We start from the raw sequence: 19274 nt of genomic DNA, 5'->3' as shown, positions 1-19274 counted from the left end.
ATTTTATTCCTAATTATTGCTTCCGTTCTGTGAATGTATGAATAAATTGCATAAATTGTATTGATTGACGCCATCAAATACTTCATATCTCATTTTTGTTATGAATGAATTCTACTTTCCATTTTACGAATGAAAATTTTATTCAATTTGAAATTCATGTCTTCCATTTTCAGTTGCCAAACGATGAATGAAATTTACTGATCAAAGTAAAAATTAATAATAAAGAAGAAACGTTCATGGAAAAAATTGTGAATATGGCAATACTTCAATTTTATTTTCTGTGGATAATACTTCGAAAATCCTGCAAATCTAATGTTTCTTCTCTTACCGGATCTGTTGCCCCGGCATGTGATGGAATGAATACCAAAAATTGAATAATGAATGAAAAAAGAACAATTCAATTTTCATGATTTCATTTTATTGCTGATTGTAGTTCCCATTCCGTCGATGTATGAATAAATTGTATCAATTGCATTGATTGACGCCATCAAATACTTCACGTCCCATTTTTGTTACGAGTGATTTCTACCTTCCATTTTACGAATTAAATTTCACTCATTTCGAATCTGATATCTTTCATGTTTCACTTCCATACAATGAATAAAATTTACTGATCCAATCAAAAATTAATAATGAAGAAGAAACGTTTGTGAATTGAAACAAATTATGAAAATTTCAATTCAGTTCCTCTTACCTCTTACCTGATCTGCTTCCCCAGCGTGCAATAGAATCAAGGACCTTATCAACACAAATAAAACCAGAACAACCCAATTCTCATGATTTCATTTTATTCCTAATTATCATTCCTGTTTCGTCCATTTGTCTATAACAATATACAACATGGGATTGACAATAAATTCTATGTACACAAATAATATTCCACTGAAATCAGTTGCTTCCCTCACTATTTGTTAATCGACCGTAGACGAAGTATAAAAATATGATAGTATGTGTAACGCGATTATATACAAAGTGTACATAAGTAACGACCCGATGTCTATCACTTAAAAAATTTCTACTCTCCCACATACACGCGGCCGCATCTCACACTCATAATTCCCGTTCATTCATTCCGAATGATAAATTCATGTTAACTTAAACATAGATATCTACCATGGGGGCAGGTTTGTTGCGGGGGCCAACGGTATCGCGAACGAAAAAAATTCGTACCCAATGCGAAGTGAATATGCACCAAGAGTGACACTAACATCGCCTCAATTGTCAAACTCACATGGTACTAAACTTCTGATGTATCCGCATTCGGCAACAACAATCATAACAACAACAATATCAATGGGATAACATTACCAAGTAATAACTGTATTTACAGAGAATCAAATATTTCGTTTGTCACTGGTTATAACACTTTCAAGTGTCTCTATTGAGAAAGGCTTCACAGGTGTCACATGTGTGTATGTGTGCCCTCGTTAGTAAATGACCTCGTACACGGTGGCCTTCTTGTCGCCTGAGCCGGTAACGATGTACTTGTCGTCAGCTGAAATGTCACAGCTCAACACTGACGATGATTCCTTAGACTGAAAGGGCAAAGAGTCGTTTGTTTAATAACTCACCTCACACGTTGTATCAGTTACTGGTGGAAAAAAATATTCTTCAACGAGTTTTGCTACTATACACTGAGAGAAAAACAAACACGTTGTCAAACAAGTCTTGTTTGGGCCCACAAAATCGCTAGTTGAAAATTGCCAAAAAATAATGTATTTGGTTTGAATTTGAAAGTCTCAAACATGAATAATTGTTCTGCTTCCGACAGGAACGAATATTTGGCTCAAGAGGCGGATAATTCACACCAAACGGTGCCTTTTCAGGATGAAAATACCTCATACAGAGGGAAATTTAGCAACAAATCTTTTATCCCTAAGTCACAAGATTGCTATCATATCATTATTATTGTTTCATTTAAGGGTTCATTTCTTGTCTGTGATTATTAGACTATCCCTTGTTTCGCATAAAACAAAGATTTTTCGGGAGCAAAGTACGTATGGGAGTATCGAATAACAAAGGAGTAGTGTGACAAAAATGTTTCATTCCGGCGCACCCTCTGCATGTTTGGTACAAAAAAATTCTTTTTTGATAATTTTCAAAAAACTATGTTCTTGGCACAAGTAAGACTTGTTTGAGAACTTTGTCGTTTTTCTTTCAGTGCAACGCTCAACCAGATTGCCGTTTCAGTAGCGAAGGGACTATCGAAGAAATCAATTATCAATTCATTAAAGTATTGAATTAAAAGATTCATTGAATCATCTTATCACTGAAGATGAAAAACTCTACATATCGACACGCAACAATCACCAGAAATGTACTTTATTCTTCCAAATAACTTCAACTTGTTGAAATTTCCTTCTCCGAATACGCCAATGTGTTCGTTAAAATATTCCCGAATTATTATCACTCCCATGCAGTCGTTACCAACTCATTTTTCCTATTCAATTTATTCCCACATGAAATGGATGGATTGCGTTGTTTGGTTTGAAAATTTCCGGACGGAATGACGTGGAATAAACAAACGTTGCCAATGTGATATACGTAACTCCCTCGTTTGGTTATACAATGGATGGGTAACACACTCGGCGATGTGGGTGGGATACATGCATGTAAACATGCACACTCGCTCGAGGACGTCATTACACGAGGAGGAAACGAGGACACTTGATGCCCGCCCTCTCGTGAGTTTAATTTTCATCATACTTGTGCAATTTACATCATCCACCGAACCCAGTTGTAAATTATGGTAAAAAGATATAAAAATTGATGTGTTACCTGGAATATGGAGGCACCGTAGGGTGTGCGCCAGGCATTGAGAAGATTGTCTTTACCAGTAGAGACAAACCACTTGCCACAAGAGGCGAACCTCAAAGAAAGAACACATGATTCATGAAGATGCAGCTGATACTTGTCGGGTTTGGTGGCATGAAGCACCTCGACATTAGAATTTTCCATTCCCACAGCGAGCCATTCGCCAGTTGGACAATATCCCAGTGAGAATATCTGAGATGTGAAGTCGTGCTGTTGGAGTTGTCTTCCCTCCCGGAGATCCCACGATCTAACCGTATTATCGAGTCCCCCTGTCCACAGTTTGGAGCCGTCAGCAGATATGTCAATGCAAGATGCACCGTCAGTGTGCCCTTGGAATTGCCGGACAAGTGTTTGATTCTGCAAATCCCAAACTGCAATGTGACCATCGCTGCAGCAGCTAAAGCACACCTTGGAGTCTGGTGATATGGCAAGGGCGTAGCAGGCGGGCGCTGAAGAAGTGAGTTCAGCTTTGATGCGCGGCGTGGGACTAGCCAGATCCCAAATGCTCAGTTGACTCGCTTCACCCCCGACAATCAGAGTCCTACCATCTGGCAATAGTTTGACAGATCTTATGTAGTTATCTCGCTGCAGGCAGTCGAGCTGAGATACCGGTTTTGCACTTCCCCCCGCACCCTGACCAATGTCCCAAACTTTTACACATCCCTTGCCACCTGTATATACGTATTTTGTGGGGTTTGATATAGTCACTGCACACACAACTTCACCGTGGGTCAGAGTGTTTATTTGACGTGCGTGACGTGGTATTCCAGGGCCAATCAACGCATCGGGGGGAAATGGCACTGGTGTCATTTGTCCCTCGCTTGGCACGTGGAAGCTGTAAGCGCTATGGAAATAGAAGAAATGGTCTTTTTATTCTTGGGGTCTGAATGTGGATATTAATGTTTTAATGCAAATTGATGAGGGGGAAAAGGATGGAACGAAATTGGGATGGGGATCGGTCATATTATTCTAACATTTTTCAGTGTTGAATTTCTATATTAGAATAACATAACTATGATTAGATTCTAAAATAGACGCAATAAGGTCTACCGAACTGATTTGTATGGTTCAATTCCATAATCCTATTCACAATAGACTAGATCGTTTCTGGAAAGGCCTAAACTCACGAAAGCCTGTCACACTAATGAGTGTGTCGATCCTTTCTTATTCGTCTATTCACACGTCGGAGTTGAATTTGAAAAGAATTTAACAGAATTTTGGCAAAAAACGTGTGAAACAAAATTGTGATAAAAATTGATGACTTGAAGACATTATTCAGGGATCATTTTCTATATTACAATAACGCAATAAGATTAGATCCTTTCTTAAAAGGCTCCACTCGAAAGCCTGTCACAATAATGAGTGATTCTAGAATTTCTCATTCGTCTATTCTCACGTCATAGAGCCCGAGCGAGAACTCGCTGTAAGACGGGTCAATTTGAAAAATAATGAACAGAATTTCGATTTTAAAAAAATATATAAACGAAGAATGTGATGAACATCTGTCAGATTTGAAGACTCTGAAATGGACGCAATAAAAAGCTCCACCGAAATGACATGTACGCTTCAATTATAATCCTATTCACAACGAATTAGATCCTTTCACAAAAGGTCCGAATAATCGAAAGCCTATCGCACTCACGATCAACTCTATCATCTCTTATTCGTCTATAATCACGCCGTAGACGTGCGAGCCCGGCGGCGAACTAGTCAATTTTGGAAGTTCTAACCAGAATTTTGATTGTAAAAAAGTGTGAAATCATGTTCTTTCGCCTTTCTCATTTCACGCTTCACATTTCTTTTTAAAAAAGAATCAATATTGTTTCACACTGTGACGAAAAATGTTGAAACGGTAGAAATTCGTGTGAATGACACCGCAAATAATTTAAATATAGAGATAAATATACTAACGGTTTGCCTCCAGGCACTCCAATAGAGCCCGCGGGTGCCCTCATGCCACCATGGGGATCATACAGTTGCTGAAGCGAGGGCGGTCCCCGAGGTGCTCCATACCCGTTGTACGCCATCATGTCGACGTGAGGATGGAGTCCACCGGGTGGCATATGATGCGACGGTGGACCTGGGGGATAATGCGGTGGATATGCCCCAGCAACACCTGGTGGTGGAGGTCCCTGCAATAGTTTACCAGAACTAGTTGTCTTCACTCCACCAGACGCCGATGTCGGTGTCATTGGTTTCGATATCGGTGTCGTTGGTTTTTCCCTCTCCTCCATTTTCTTAGCTGACGGTGTACTAGCATTGCTGCTGGTACCACTCCGCGGCGAGTGTGGCGGGGCGTCTTTCTTCACTTGGATATTGGAGTTCAATGATGAGACCTTATCTAAACCATTCTCACGAGGAGATGACGTTCCATTTACAGCTGGACTAGTTGGCCCCTCACTCGCATCATCCACTACAAGATCTTGATCACTCTTTTCACCGTCGCTGTGACCTACGTCTTTGTCCTGCTCTTTTTTCATTTTCTTTATGTGCATTGGGTGATCGTGATGATTCTGCGAGTGATGGGCATGATGGGATTCTTGGGGAGTGCGGGGTCTACTGTATTTGTCAGCTGGGGATATTGAACTTCGCTGAAACATTGGAAAATAACGAGACATTTTACCCAAAATGTACAGCCGACGTCGGGTGGTGATTAACATTACTCGCGAGTTCAAAAATCCGACGGGGTTGACGCCTCGAAAAATGTCGCATTAGTAGAAAAACTTGAATGTGAAATACCGAAGGAAGTGAGCAGATATCTCAGGATACTGACGACAGAATCTGCGGATAACCTCTTATGAAGGACAAGAGGGATGAACAGGAAGTGGGGGAAAAAGGCGTAAATGAAATGACATAAAAGGATGTCAAGGGGGGCTGAGAAAAGTACGAGAGTGTATTTCGACTGCTCTCCAGAGAGAAATAGCGTGGAAAGAGTGATCGGGTACATGTGTACACGTATAAAACGTGTGAGAGGATAAAATAGGATGGTGGAGAAGAATGAGAGGGTGTCGATGGGCGTTCTGCGGTCCAACGATGATTACAGACCCGTCGAACCTATAATACTCATCTTCGCCTTTCCTCCAGTTTCGCTATTCGTTTTGCTACGTTTTTTTTTTCTCATTAGTTTGTCCTCTCTCTTTGCGGAGGATTCTCACTGAATGCTTCCTCTTCGTCGTTTACATTCTACAGGGACACGCCTCTTTCGATCTCTACTCTTCAATCCTACCACACAAAAACGTAAATCGCGGGCTAAAGTATACTCAATGTAGCACGTGACGTTTGTGTGTACTCATATCTTATCCGAAAAAAGAACCCTCTGTGCACGGTTTCTGAACGACCGTGTGTCTGAGGGTTTATACGATCTCCTGGGTATTGAACCAGAATGCTCTTCAACATACGCTCATTCATGCGAAGCTGATGGATAGGGTAGGGCCAGGGGAGCTGGATAACCTGAGCGCCAGTCATCGTTCTAATCTCACATTTCTAACTGCAGTCGAAAAATTTTGTGTTACAATTTAGTTAAAAACGTATAAACGTATAATTTGGTTTAACGATGCCGTCGAGACTAGACGAGAATTATTTTGGAAAGATCATCACGGTCTAAAAAAACATCAAAAGTTTAGGAATCGTCGTAATCTCGAAAGACATTGGATCGGTGCAGCTCGTCACGAACTTGGAAGAATTCAGCACGTCTGAGTTTCAGTATTTTCTATTTTTCAAATGTTTGCCTCGATATCTCTCTCGTCTCGTCTCGTGAACTTAAAAAACCGAAAATGTCGAGATCCAGGCAAGATAAATTCTCCCGAAATTGTGACGAGATGCACCGATCCAATGTCTTTCGAGATTGCGATGATTCCAAAACTTTCGATGTTTTTCCAGACCGTGATGATCTCTTCAAAATAATTCTCGACTAGTCTCGACGGCATCACTAATTTGGTTAAAACGTTATAACGAAGAGAGGCGAAAAGCTAGCTCCCATGACTTCAATTTTCTCGTATAGATTGAATGTTATAAACAACTGGCGCCAGGGCGTTTACGTCATTTTATTTAGCCTAAACAGATTGAAGGAATGGAGGAGAATGAATGACGCTTTATGTATCAGATTTTCCACCTGAATTCGTCGCCGATGTATTAATGAGTAAACCGAAATCCGACATTGTCTGACACATTATCCGGAATTCTTATCCCAAGAAATTTATCCTCAAGAGATGAGATATTTGGCGCAAGCAATTAGTTTTGTGATATTATGACGATATTTCTCTCATGCTGACTGTGTTAATAAACTACAATAATAATGGTAATAATAATGATTCCCCTAGTAACTTTCAAAAATAATCTCTTAGAAATTTTTAGAAATACATTTTCCATACGCTCAGCTCACGCCGGGCCGATAACCCGTTATGTAACTCGTAACACATTTTTTTCAGTCGATCTGAGGTCAAGTACAACAGAAACATGCGCACAATTGCTGTCGTCGAACATGAAAGTGAATTACTTACGTGTCGTTCTTCCGTTGAGCTGAGACCTGCGACATAAAAAAGAAAAAAAACAAATGTAAGTGGTATCAGTAGCATTTGTAAAGTGCCGTGTTTTTCATACGTGAGAATGGAGTTTCGTGTATTTGAATGATTCAATTGTGTGTGTGTGTGCCGATCGCGTCATCGTTAGAATGCCTATAATGGAACTAGCACGTGTGCAAACCGAAAAAAAAAATATGTAAATGCTCTTCATACATATTTACGACTGCGGTTGTATCCCCAAAAATCATACGGTTACACAAACTGACTGATGTTATTGTAGCGACCGACCCACCCCTGCGAGCGAATTCGTCTTTATTTATTTGTGAGAGTCTGCATTTCTCCATTCGAATGATGAAAAAAATATTTGTTGGATTTTGGGCACTGGGTTTGAGTCAAAATTACTAAGAACTGGAAATTTTTTTCTCATTCTCGGAGCAAATTTCATTGGAATCGAGAACTTTGGTCTATGGAAACGAGAAACTTTTTCTCTGTACACTGAGAGAAAAACGAACACGTCAAACAAGTCGTGTTTGGGCCAACAAAATCGCTAGTTGAAAATTGCCAAAAAAGAATTTGTTTGGTTGGAAATTGAAAGTCTCAAACATGAATAATTGTTCTGCTTTCGACAGTAACGAAATATTTGGCTCAAGAGGCGGATAATTGACACCATATGGTGCTCTTTCAGGATGAAAATATCTCATATAGAGGAAAATTTATCAACAAATATTTTATCCCTAAGTTACAAGATTGCTATCATATCATTATTATTGTTTCATTTAAGGGTTCATTTCTTGTCTGTGATTATTAGACAGCCGAAACGAAAAACTACTACCCCTTGTTCCGCATAAAACAATGATTTTTCGGGTGCAAAATACGTATGGGAGTATCGAATAACGAAGGAGTAGTGCTAGAAATGACATTTATTGCGTGTACGGAGAATGCAATTTTTTTTTAACTACAAAATCTATTTTTGCGACAAAAATTTGTCATTCCGGCGCACTCTCTGCATGTTTGGCACAAAAAAATCCTTTTTTGATCATTTCCAAAAAACTATTTTCTTGGCACAAGTAAGAGTTGTTTGAGAACTTTGTAGTTTTCCTTTCAGTGTAGGGTAGGATCATATTTCAAAAAAATGATTGAACTTACCACCATTGCTCTTCAGATCGTCCGGCTGGCCCCGATGAAGCTCCGGTTTCCCAAGCATCGAGAGTGGATGGGCCCCAGTGGGTCCTGGAGTCCCGGCAGCGCCAGGGGTCAGCCCGAGTCCGAGAAGCGCCGCTGATGCGGATGTGGGAACTGGCAGTCCACCCGCAGGACCGAGTCCTGGTAGTCCGGGTAAACCGGGATGCGGTCCTATCGCCGCACCCGGTGGTAGTTGCTGCGCATGCATCTGTTGCAGTAGCCTGGGTATGTCGGGTCTCTGTTGCTACAAATAGCAGACAAAGGTAATATTGATTTTTCATTCGAATTGTTTAATATCCAGGCATCATCATTGAAAAGGTTTGGGAAATTTTTAGTAGAAATGCATTGTTTAAAATTATTGAATAGAATTTCTCGTACACTTCTCAGACATTTTCGTCATATTATACAAGAAGTGGAACGCTTTAGAAAAATTCGAGTGCTGTTAGGTAAAATTTTTGAATTTTTTTGTAAAGTTTATAGATTTGTAGTCAAATTCGTGGAAATTGCGGGGAAAATTTCAGATGAATACAGGCAAAACTCACATGCTACCCAATAAATTTTCCAGTGCCAGCACTCGTTTTTCTAATGAATTTTTCTCTGAGTAATTTTACTAACATTTCAATGAATTTTGTCATTGAAAAATCAAAATTTTATGAAAAAATCTGTGGAAATGGTAAATTTCAATTCAGCTGTTTCGGGAAAATGAATACAAATCAGGAAAAAACATAAGGATATATTCTTGAATTTTGGATTATTTAAAAATTCAGCTCGATTTGATACTGAACATTCATGTTTTTATTTAAAATTCCACTAAGATGAGGAATTCTTGTCTACCTACTGCTCAAAAATTTGGAATTTCATTGAACTTTCAGTACTAATGCCCCAAGTACTCCAAAATTATGAAGAAATTGCATCATTGAAATGTAATTATTAAGACAATTAATAGATATAAAAAAATGAAGGTGAATATATTTTTGAATTTTCATTTAATTGAAAATTCAGCGTAATTTGGTATTGAATATTCATGTTTCCACTAAAAACCTAATTAATTTGAGGTATTCTCTTCTCCCAGTTGCCCAAAAATTTGGAATTCTATTGAATTGCCCGTGAACCCTGGCATTTCACGATGTTCTTCTGAAAATTACTACTAAACGGTCTACGAAAAAATCCCCAATTCACTTCAATTTTCAAAAACTCCAAAATTCTACAATCCATTCCCCAGAATATTTCTCTCACCAAATTTCCGGGGATAATACAATCAAAATAAATTCAGTAGCGAAGCGGTAAAAGGGTTTCAGTCGACTTATCTCCCAGTTGAGTTTTTGAGAAATATTTCCGAATCTAAGGGAGATAGCGAAATTTTCGTAATTACATTTATTGTACCACCAATGCGGCTCCACAAAAAAGGTTACAGCAAAAATTCTGCTATCTCCCTTAGATTCCGAGATATTGATTGAAACCTAATCAACAGTAAAAATTGACTTATCTCCTTTACCACTTCGCTACTGAATTAATCCCCTCCTAATGAATATTCCCTTCAAACAATCATCCTTCAACAGCGAACTCTTCAAACTATCCCTTGCTCGAAATTCCCAAAAATTTTAATCCCCCCACTGCATAAATTAAAGTATAAATTATCCTCGATTAAACGCAACAGCGTGTTTCATTACGTCCCACACGTGCGGGCACACGGATCTCCGTGCGATTCGCAGGGAGTCGTAACCACAATAACGAGAGTGTGAATAAAGGGGGCGAAAAAAGCAAGAGAGAGAGAGAGAGAGAGAGAAGGGAACTCTAATGTCAGGGAGTTGGATGGCAATCACTCGTCTAACAAATACACTCTGACGCCCCTACAGGAGTCCGAAGTCTCCACTATTATACCCAACATCCCTCTATTTTCCATCTAACCATTCAGATTCACATGGATATATAAAACCCCTCCGACAAAGAGACATCCCCAAGGGGTTCAGGGTACATATTACGTGCGACAGGGGATGAAATCCGTCCCCTCGTGTGGCTTAAAAAGGGGGCGGAGGGGAGCCCGGAGCCCTTTCCCCCTCCGGCAGACGATAAACTCGTTACGGGTGCGAAATTCAGCTTATCGTGGATTTCACTTAGGCATTTAGGGTTACCGCCCTTGAGAACAATCGTTGAAAGGGAGCTTGATATATGCACTTGAGAAGAGGGGTGAGATTGAGAGAAAACAGGCCTTATATAGGCAACCGGCCTATCGATTGTGATTGTTATTTCCAGGGACATGTATGAGGGGTCGGCAATGTGGCCACACACATCGTTATATCAGTTTAGACCTCTCTCGTTGATCCCACTGCTCCCCTTCTGCCGTTAGTGTGATGCCCAGGGAGTGAATGTTTCGGGCGAACAATAATGTCAGCAAATACATTCGGAAGGGGGGAGGGGGATTGAGGGGAGAATGGACAGTTGTGTATATCGCACGTGTACGTGCAGATCTTGTAATTCGTTAGGGAATTAACTTCTGGTGAGGATGCATGAGTCCATTAAGCCTATTGGGGGAGACTAAGTTTCCAACCCCCTTCATTCGGATGGGGACATTATCAGGAGCGATTTTATTTTCATATTCAACTATTGTTCGGGATTTTGGGTACAAAAATGGAGGGCTTTTGTGTTAGCGGGAATATATTTTGGGGTTAGCGGATGAGTTAGAGTTTTTCGGGGGGATTGCCCCGGCGGCGGAGGAAAAAGTCGACTTTCAGGGGAGTCGGGGGCTCGAGTGATTGGAATGACGCTCGAATGGAAGTGAGGTATTTCGTAAGATCTGCACTGTTGGAAAATTACTGTTGAAATTTCAAGGGAAAAAGCTTGCAATTTTTTACAACGACAAAATTACGTGGAATTTTTGGAGAATTCTTCATTGATGAATCAGTTATTTTAATTATTCAGTTAATTTAGTTGAGTTAATTAATTTATCAGTTGAATTTTGAAAACGCAGGCAATAACATCCCTGAATTTTCAATATATTGAAAATTGAATTGTATGTGAGGTCCAATTTTCACGATGAGCTTGGAAATTCAAGCTTTCATTCAAAAATCAATGATTCTTTAACATGAAAAATCCAATTTTCTTGAATTTTCAAGGTGAATGAGAAATTTAGTGAAGGTTTTCGTTTGAAATTGAATTCAAATTTACAACATTGAATATTCAGATGACATTGTGACTGAAATTGCGAGAAATTTTTAACAGTGTGTGAATTGAGCTGACTTTTCAGAATTTTTACGGGATAATTGAGCTAAAATTTACAGTTTTAATTGTTTTTTAAAATCAGATTATCAGAAAATCAATGGAGTGGGACTCATTTAAGTGGTAAAAGGAGATAAGTCAATTTTGTCTATTGACAAGTTTTCAATCAATATCTCGGAATCTAAGGGAGACAGCAAAATTTTTGTTATAACCTTTTTTGTGGAGCCAATTGAGTGCTACAACAAATATAATTACGAAAATTTCGCAATCTCCCTTAGATTCCGAGATATTGATTGAAAACTGGTCAATAGTCAAAATTGACTCATCTCCATTTACCACTTCGCCACTGATATTACTTCAGTCATACCTAGCAATTCCAAGATTACTCATTCAAAATTTCCATACTAATTTCCTAACAGCGATGGGACCCCTCCCTTCCTACTCCCCAACAACAAACTCCCCCCTAATACCTCTCATTCCCAACTAAAACTCGAATTCACTCCACGTGCAAATCAGAAATCTCCAATTAGCATTCAAAATTCCAGTCCCCCGCAGACTGAAAAAAAAAAAATTCAGCATCCGTAAAACATGAAAATTGTCATTCCAATCATGAGGTACGCGGATACAATGACGAATTCATTGAGGAAAGACCCATAATCGAGAGGGAGAGAGAGAGAGACACGCTTTAGTGGGCTGGGATTGCAGCGAGCTCACGAAACGGAACGGTAATAGTCCCAAACGGGGTTTAACGCGCCGTGAATAATCCGGCGCATCGGCGGTGAAAACGCGACTGGAGGGGGGTGCGACGGCGGGGGGGAATAGAGGGATTGCTGCGAACCTGAACAGGGTGAGATTGAGTGTGTGTCGAGCGGAGGGAGTTGGAGAATGGCAAGTGGTAAGAGAGAAACAGACAAAGAGAAGGGAGACGTGCGGCGAAGGGATACGAGGTGGCGGTGGAGAAGGAGGAAGGGGAGGGGTATAAAACGAGCCTGCAGTAACTTCCCATTCCAACCCCATCAGTTTGACCGTCGGTGTGCGCCGGCTGGCTTCCACGCTGGTGTGTGTATGGTGTTATTAAACGAAATATTGATTCAACTCCTGTTTACCAAGTAATACATATTCATGGGTCTCTGGCGCTTCGGTCTGTTTGCCTCGGCTTCAACCCCCCTGCCCCCCCCCCTCCCGGCACCGCCACACCCTTCGAACAGACACACGTACACTCTTCATACTCCAGGTTCTCCGACGCTATTCACCCTTAGTATTGTATACAGTACGGGGAGGCTATTCTTTTTGTGTCAGTTTCTGTATTCACGTGCACGTTTTACATGGTCTCTGTATTTTTCAGGGTTTAGTTGAGTTATGGTAGGGTAACAAGGCAGTACAGTGTTGAAAAATTTGGTTTGAAATTTGCGGGACGCTTTTGGAAATTTTTATTGGATTCAATTACCACGGAAATTTTACGGAAATTCGTCATTGAGAACTGGAGATGAGAACTGTTAATTTCAGTTCCATTTTTCCCTGAAACAAATGGAAAATCAGAAAATTCCAATGAATATATTCTTGAATTTTGCGGACTGAGATACTGAATGCCATTTAGGGGGAAAAATTGTATACAGTACGAGGAGGCTATTCTTTTTGTGTCAGTTTCTGCATTCACGTGCACGTTTTACATGGTCTCTGTATTTTTCAGGGTTTAGTTGAGTTATGGTAGGGTAACAAGGCAGTACACAGTGTTAAAAAATTTGGTTTGAAATTTGTGGGACGCTTTTTGGAAATTTTTATTGGATTTAATTACCACAAAAATTTCTAGGAATTTCGTCAGTGAAAATCCACAATTTCGTGGAAAAATTGAAAGGAAGTGTAAATTTCAGTTCCATTTTTCCCTGAAAATGAACAAAAAACCAGAAAAATATATTCTTGAATTTTATGGATAGTGACACTGAATGAGATTCAGGGGGAAAAATCATGAAATTTCAGATTTCATTGAAAATTGAAGATAATTTGCCACTGAATATTCATATTAGATTGGAAATTCAAATAAATTAAGGAATTCTCTTCTTTATGCTGCTTAAAATTCTTGAATTTTACTGAATTTTCAGTGAAACCTGAAATTTCATGATTGTTTCATCACCGATCAAAAGATAAACAATTTCAACTTTCTTTTAGTCCTATCGTCCTATCGTAAAAAGGAGAAAGGAAATCGATCTCGGAATATCTCGAAAATCTCGAATAAGCGTAAGCGTAAGATTGAAACCGAAGCGCCACTCTACGTGAGGAGATGAGAAGGTGCGTGCGTAGCACGCGGCCGATCTCGTATTCTATAAAAAATATAATAGAAATTGTAATACAAATTTATACGATGATTTTCTTATTTTTTATTGATGAACATTTGGAACGGAAAAAAAACAAATTCCCGCGAAGTATACAGTATTGGTCCTTTCTGAGATGGACAATTTTTATCAAGTATTCGGGGTGAAATCTATTCACCAAACGCAATTCTGCATTTAGGGTAATCTGTTGTTATGAGAATTTCGAAATTCTCTGATTGATAGAACTTGCAATTGTGACTTTAATATTTGCTTAATGTGACATTGTGTCTTTGTTATGTAAACTTTGAGGGTCCAGGTGGCAAGAAAGTTATGATGATACAATAGTTGATATGAAACAACTTCACAAAACTTCCGTCTTTCGGTCTTCATCTTCCTGAGATAGACAATTTTTATCAAGTCTTCAGAGTAAATTCTATTCACCAAACGCAATTCTGCATTTAGGGTAATCTGTTGTTATGGGAATTTCGAAAGTCTCTGATTGATAGAACTTGCAATTGTGACTTTAATATTTGCTTAATGTGGCATTGTGTCTTTGTTATGTAAACTTTGAGGGTCCAGGTGGCAAGGAAGTTATGATGATACAATAGTCGATATGAAACAACTTCACGAAACTTCCGTCTTTCGGTCTTCATCTTCCTGAGATAGACAATTTTTATCAAGTCTTCAGAGTAAATTCTATTCATCAAACGCAATTCTGCATTTAGGGTAATCTGTTGTTATGGGAATTTCGAAAGCCCTCGTTTCCGCGAGATAACAGTGCTTTTGGAAACACGTGTACAAATATCTGTAGTGTTTGTACTATACAGTGTAGCCACTAAAATGCGAATTGTATACAGTAGACCCACACGCATTTCAATGTTTGTTTGGTGCACGAGTGAGAGTGGTAGCGAAATGAGACAGAGAGGGGGAGACAAGTTTGAATTTCCCAGGGCGACGAGCTCACGATTCGAATATTGGATTCGAGAATGGGATTATATTCGCCAGTGCATGTTGTGGGGGGGTATATTGGTGAGGGTGGAACGGGGACAGGCAATTTTCAGGGGATTGAGAGTTTGAGCACATGTCAATACTCTTTTTCTAGTTGTTTTTTTTTTCGTGACAGATGTAGAGATTTTTTGGGCACGGGTAAATTGACTGCAGTGGTGAAGTGTTCGAGAGCTTTCAGCTGATAAACAAATATACGGATGATTTTGGAGGATGAACGATGACTATTGATACGGGATTCATAAATTTCAATGACTTGGGTCATGTAAAAATACTTTGTGTTGATAAAATTCCGAATAAAAATTTGTACTCATTTTGTCACTGAAGAACCGATTAATTTGTTGAATATTCAACGGAATTTCAATTTTAAAATGCATACGAGAATGAAAACTATGAAAATTCAATCAACTCAAGCAGTCATTGAAATATCAATGCCGTGTGAAACATTTTTGGCTGAAATTTTTGATAAACTTTTTGGAAATTTCAAAGAACTTCGCGGTGAAAATTGACAATTTAATGAGGGAATCAATGGAAACTTCAAATTTCAGTTCAATTATTCCACGGAAATTAATAGAAACCGGGAATTCGTAAATGCTAATTCAAGAATACATTTACCGAAAAGTTTTGGTAAATGTATTCTTGAATTTTCAATTAATTGGAAATTCAGCGTAGTTTGGCACTTCATATCCATCTTTCGATAGAAAATTCTAGATAATTGGAGAATTCTGGTCTTTCTGGTATTCAAAACTTTGGAATTTCATTGAATTTTCACTAAAAATTCAATTTCATGATTTATATCATATCTGACCATGAAAAACTCAATTCTACTGAATTTTATTAAATTTCACAAAATTTAATGAATTTGAAAAAAATTTGAAATTTGCAACACAATGGCATTGTATTTTCAAAAATATCTAAAAATGTATAACTTGTTGATCTCACAACACAAAATCATTTTCATGTTCGTCGAATAAATAATGAATTATTTATTCACAATGAACTTATTTGAATAATATAGGTAAAAATGAGAAATTTCAACAAATTTCCAAAAAAATTTCAAATTTCAATTTTTTTCCCAACAGTGTGATCTCTAAACGTGAAAAACTCAATTCTATTAAATTGTATTGAATTTTTAAAAAAATCATTGAAATTGAAAAAAAAATTTTAAAGCACCGCCACTGAATTTCAAATTTTTTAAAAAAATGTAAAACTGATCTCAAAACCCAAAATCATTCTCACATTCTTCTACTAAATAACGAATTATTTATCCACAATGAACGCATTCGAACAATGGATCGAATATAACTCAAAGTTGCTGGAATTGCAGTGTAGAAGCTGTGGAAAATTATTCATGTCACGGTGGGTGCTGCACTATATCCATTCGCCGTCAAAAATGCAAAATTTCATAAAGTCTACAAAGAAATTAAAAACTAACAACATTAAATACAGTAAATTACATTAAATTAATTCAGTTTCAATTTTTTTCCAATAGTGTAACCTCTAAACATAAAAAACTCAATTCCAAAATTTTATTGACTTTCAAAAATCTCTAAAAACATAAAACCGACCTCAAAACCCAAAATCATTCTCCCATCCTCCTACCAAATAATGAATTCCACATCCACAATGAGCGCACTTGAACAATGGATCGAGTATAACTTAAAGTTGCTGAAATTGCAGTGTAGAAGCTGCGGAAAATTATTCATGTCGCGGTGGGTGCCCCGACTATATCCATCCGCCATCACCAACCGAGAGAGAATATATACATATAGGTACCGCGAGGGAGTACCAACTCGGAACTCAATTATACGGGGACCACGCTCGAATGCCAATTTCATCGCTTATCTGTGTAATACACACTATGAAATAAGTCTGGGGGGTGGAGACCTCGGGTGTCGGCTGGGTGTCGAATACCGCGCGCTACTGAATTTCAATGCAAGGGCTCGATACTCTCATCATCCACTACCACTTCACTCACCCACCCTCCCAACATCTCCCCATCCATCCGCCCCTATTCTCCCTATTTCATCGGTTGCATTTCCTCTGGTGGTTGTCCAACCGTGAATCGATCAACAATTATGATTGTTCGCGGATGTGCGACTGTTGCGCACCGTAAAACGCAATTAAAGTCATCCAACTGACCCATACATAACCACATTCAACCCTGGTAATACTAAATAACTAATCAAATTGAAATGCACTTCATTGCAATGATTTGCCTCATTATAAACAACAAATCTGTGGTGGACATATATTTACCCCGACTATGGAATTCAACTCAGTCATTGTTACTTGTTTCGCTCGGTCAACGGCTGTCAATACTTGCTGCTGATGGTCTTGCGATAAGTAAGGTAGAATTTGAACGATTATCGCGTTCAGCCGCTTCGATATCTCCGTCTGTGAATTAAATAAAATGGCATTGTTAAATATTGATGCAGCACTTCAGCCAAAATATCAAGTTTAATCGCAAATATTCCCGACAACAATGCATTTATGAAATTGCGACCGAGAAATAGTTTCGTTTGAGCAGAGTTAAATAAAGATTTTAATTTTCATTGCATTCAGTGTTTGGAACATTTGATGACATTAGTTTCACTGAATATTCAAGAAATTTCGTCAGATAATTGAACGTATTATGGAAAAATCAATGGAAACTTGCACGATTATTGCGTTAGTCTCTTTGATATTTTCGTCTGCGAATTAGATAAAATGTAATTGTTAAAAATTGATACAACACTTCAGCTAAAATATCAGTTGAATCTCAAATATTCGAGAACAATGCACTTATGAAATTGTGGTCGCAAAATCATTTCGTTTGAGTAGAATTAAATGAAAATTTTGATTTTTACTTCATTCTTTAAACATTTTTAGCTGAAATTTTCGGTAGACTGGAAATTTTTATCACATTATAGTTTCGCAACATATTTGAGAAATTTTGTAATTGATAAGTGAACATTTTATTTAAAAAATCAACGAAATCTGTAAATTTCCTCTAATTTATTTCATGAAAATAAAAAAATTCAGGAAACTCAGTTGAATATTTACATTAATTATCAATTAAACGTAAATTCACAATAAATTTTCGGTAAAACCTGGAATTTCGTAATTTTTTTTTAGATGGAATGACGATTGTATTCAATTAAACAAATAATTCTTATCGTTCAAATATTTATATTTTCCTCCGTGAATTGTCTTTGGGGGAACATAACTCTGAAAATAATTCCGTCTCTTTACTCAGCAGGAGGTAGAACCACGCGTGAGGCCGCGCATTTTTCTGAACCGCTTTCATTCTAAATAAAATGACCCCCTAAAACCGTATCATCTATTTACAAATTTGTCGATGAATGAATAAAGTCAATATTCCCGTGTTTTTTTCCCAAAACGAGATAACACATCTGATAATGTTTATCTTTCAAATATGATGAGGACACTTCAGTCTTCGATTACAACATGCGTTCAAAGAAGTAGATAGTGATATAAGAGATATCGACGCACTTGACGGACGAGTTTTCGAACAGACAAATACGCTATTAGCAGTTTTATTCAATCTTGCGACTCGAGACGGAAAAATGAGTTTTTTTCAGCATTCAACATTGTAATGAGTTTCCCCTGGCTATCAGGCCTCTGTTGGTCATTCTGTAGCGAAGTGGTAAACTACACTGAGCGAAAAACAAACACGTTGTCAAACAAGTCTTGTTTGGGCCAACAAAATCGCTAGATGAAAATTGCTAAAAAAGAATTTGTTTGGTTCGAATTTGAAAGTCTCAAACATGAATAATTGTTGTGCTTTCGACAGCAACGAAATACTTGGCTCAAAAGGCGGATAATTCACACCAGGCGGTGCCTTTTTGGAATAAAAATATCTCATATAGAGGAAAATTTATCAACAAATATTTTATCACTAAATTACAAGATTGCTATCTTGGCCTTCAATTGAAAGCCCCAGTTGTAGACCCGAGTTTGTAGCAGCGATGTCAAGACAAGATATGAATGTTTTTTTGGGCTCAAATGAAAGAGCGGGTCGAAAAATGGCGTGCTAAGGCCTCTAAACATGACAAATGTCTATAAAGATGATGTCTGTTTTCAATTGAAAAGCAGAGTGTGACAACATTGTCTAGGAGGACAATGGGGTCTAGGAGTATGTATAGAACATTGGGGTCTAGGAGTCTCCCCTGGTTCAAAACCATCTTTAGAGGCCCTAGCACGCCATTTCTCGACCCGCTCTTTC

At 38.4% G+C, this 19274-nt stretch overlaps 1 protein-coding gene across 1 annotated transcript in view; it reads right to left on the bottom strand.

Annotated features, from left to right (window-relative positions):
* Positions 1–771: 771 nt before the first annotated feature.
* The window catches only part of LOC107037824 (protein groucho), a 37404-nt gene continuing 18901 nt past the window's right edge, over positions 772–19274 (bottom strand). The window contains exons 5-10 of the mRNA XM_015256588.2: positions 17306–17443; positions 8481–8760; positions 7314–7339; positions 4726–5405; positions 2779–3658; positions 772–1535 (exon numbers count right to left, since the gene is read on the bottom strand). Coding sequence (XP_015112074.1) covers positions 1428–1535; positions 2779–3658; positions 4726–5405; positions 7314–7339; positions 8481–8760; positions 17306–17443 — 2112 coding nt within the window. The 3' untranslated portion in view covers positions 772–1427. The remainder of the gene's footprint in view (positions 1536–2778; positions 3659–4725; positions 5406–7313; positions 7340–8480; positions 8761–17305; positions 17444–19274) is intronic.

The sequence above is a fragment of the Diachasma alloeum genome, unplaced genomic scaffold (assembly GCF_001412515.2).
Source record: "Diachasma alloeum isolate Michigan unplaced genomic scaffold, Dall2.0 Dall_scaffold_00271, whole genome shotgun sequence".
In the NCBI taxonomy this organism is placed as follows: domain Eukaryota; kingdom Metazoa; phylum Arthropoda; class Insecta; order Hymenoptera; family Braconidae; genus Diachasma; species Diachasma alloeum.
This window is presented reverse-complemented; position numbering and strand designations above follow the sequence as displayed.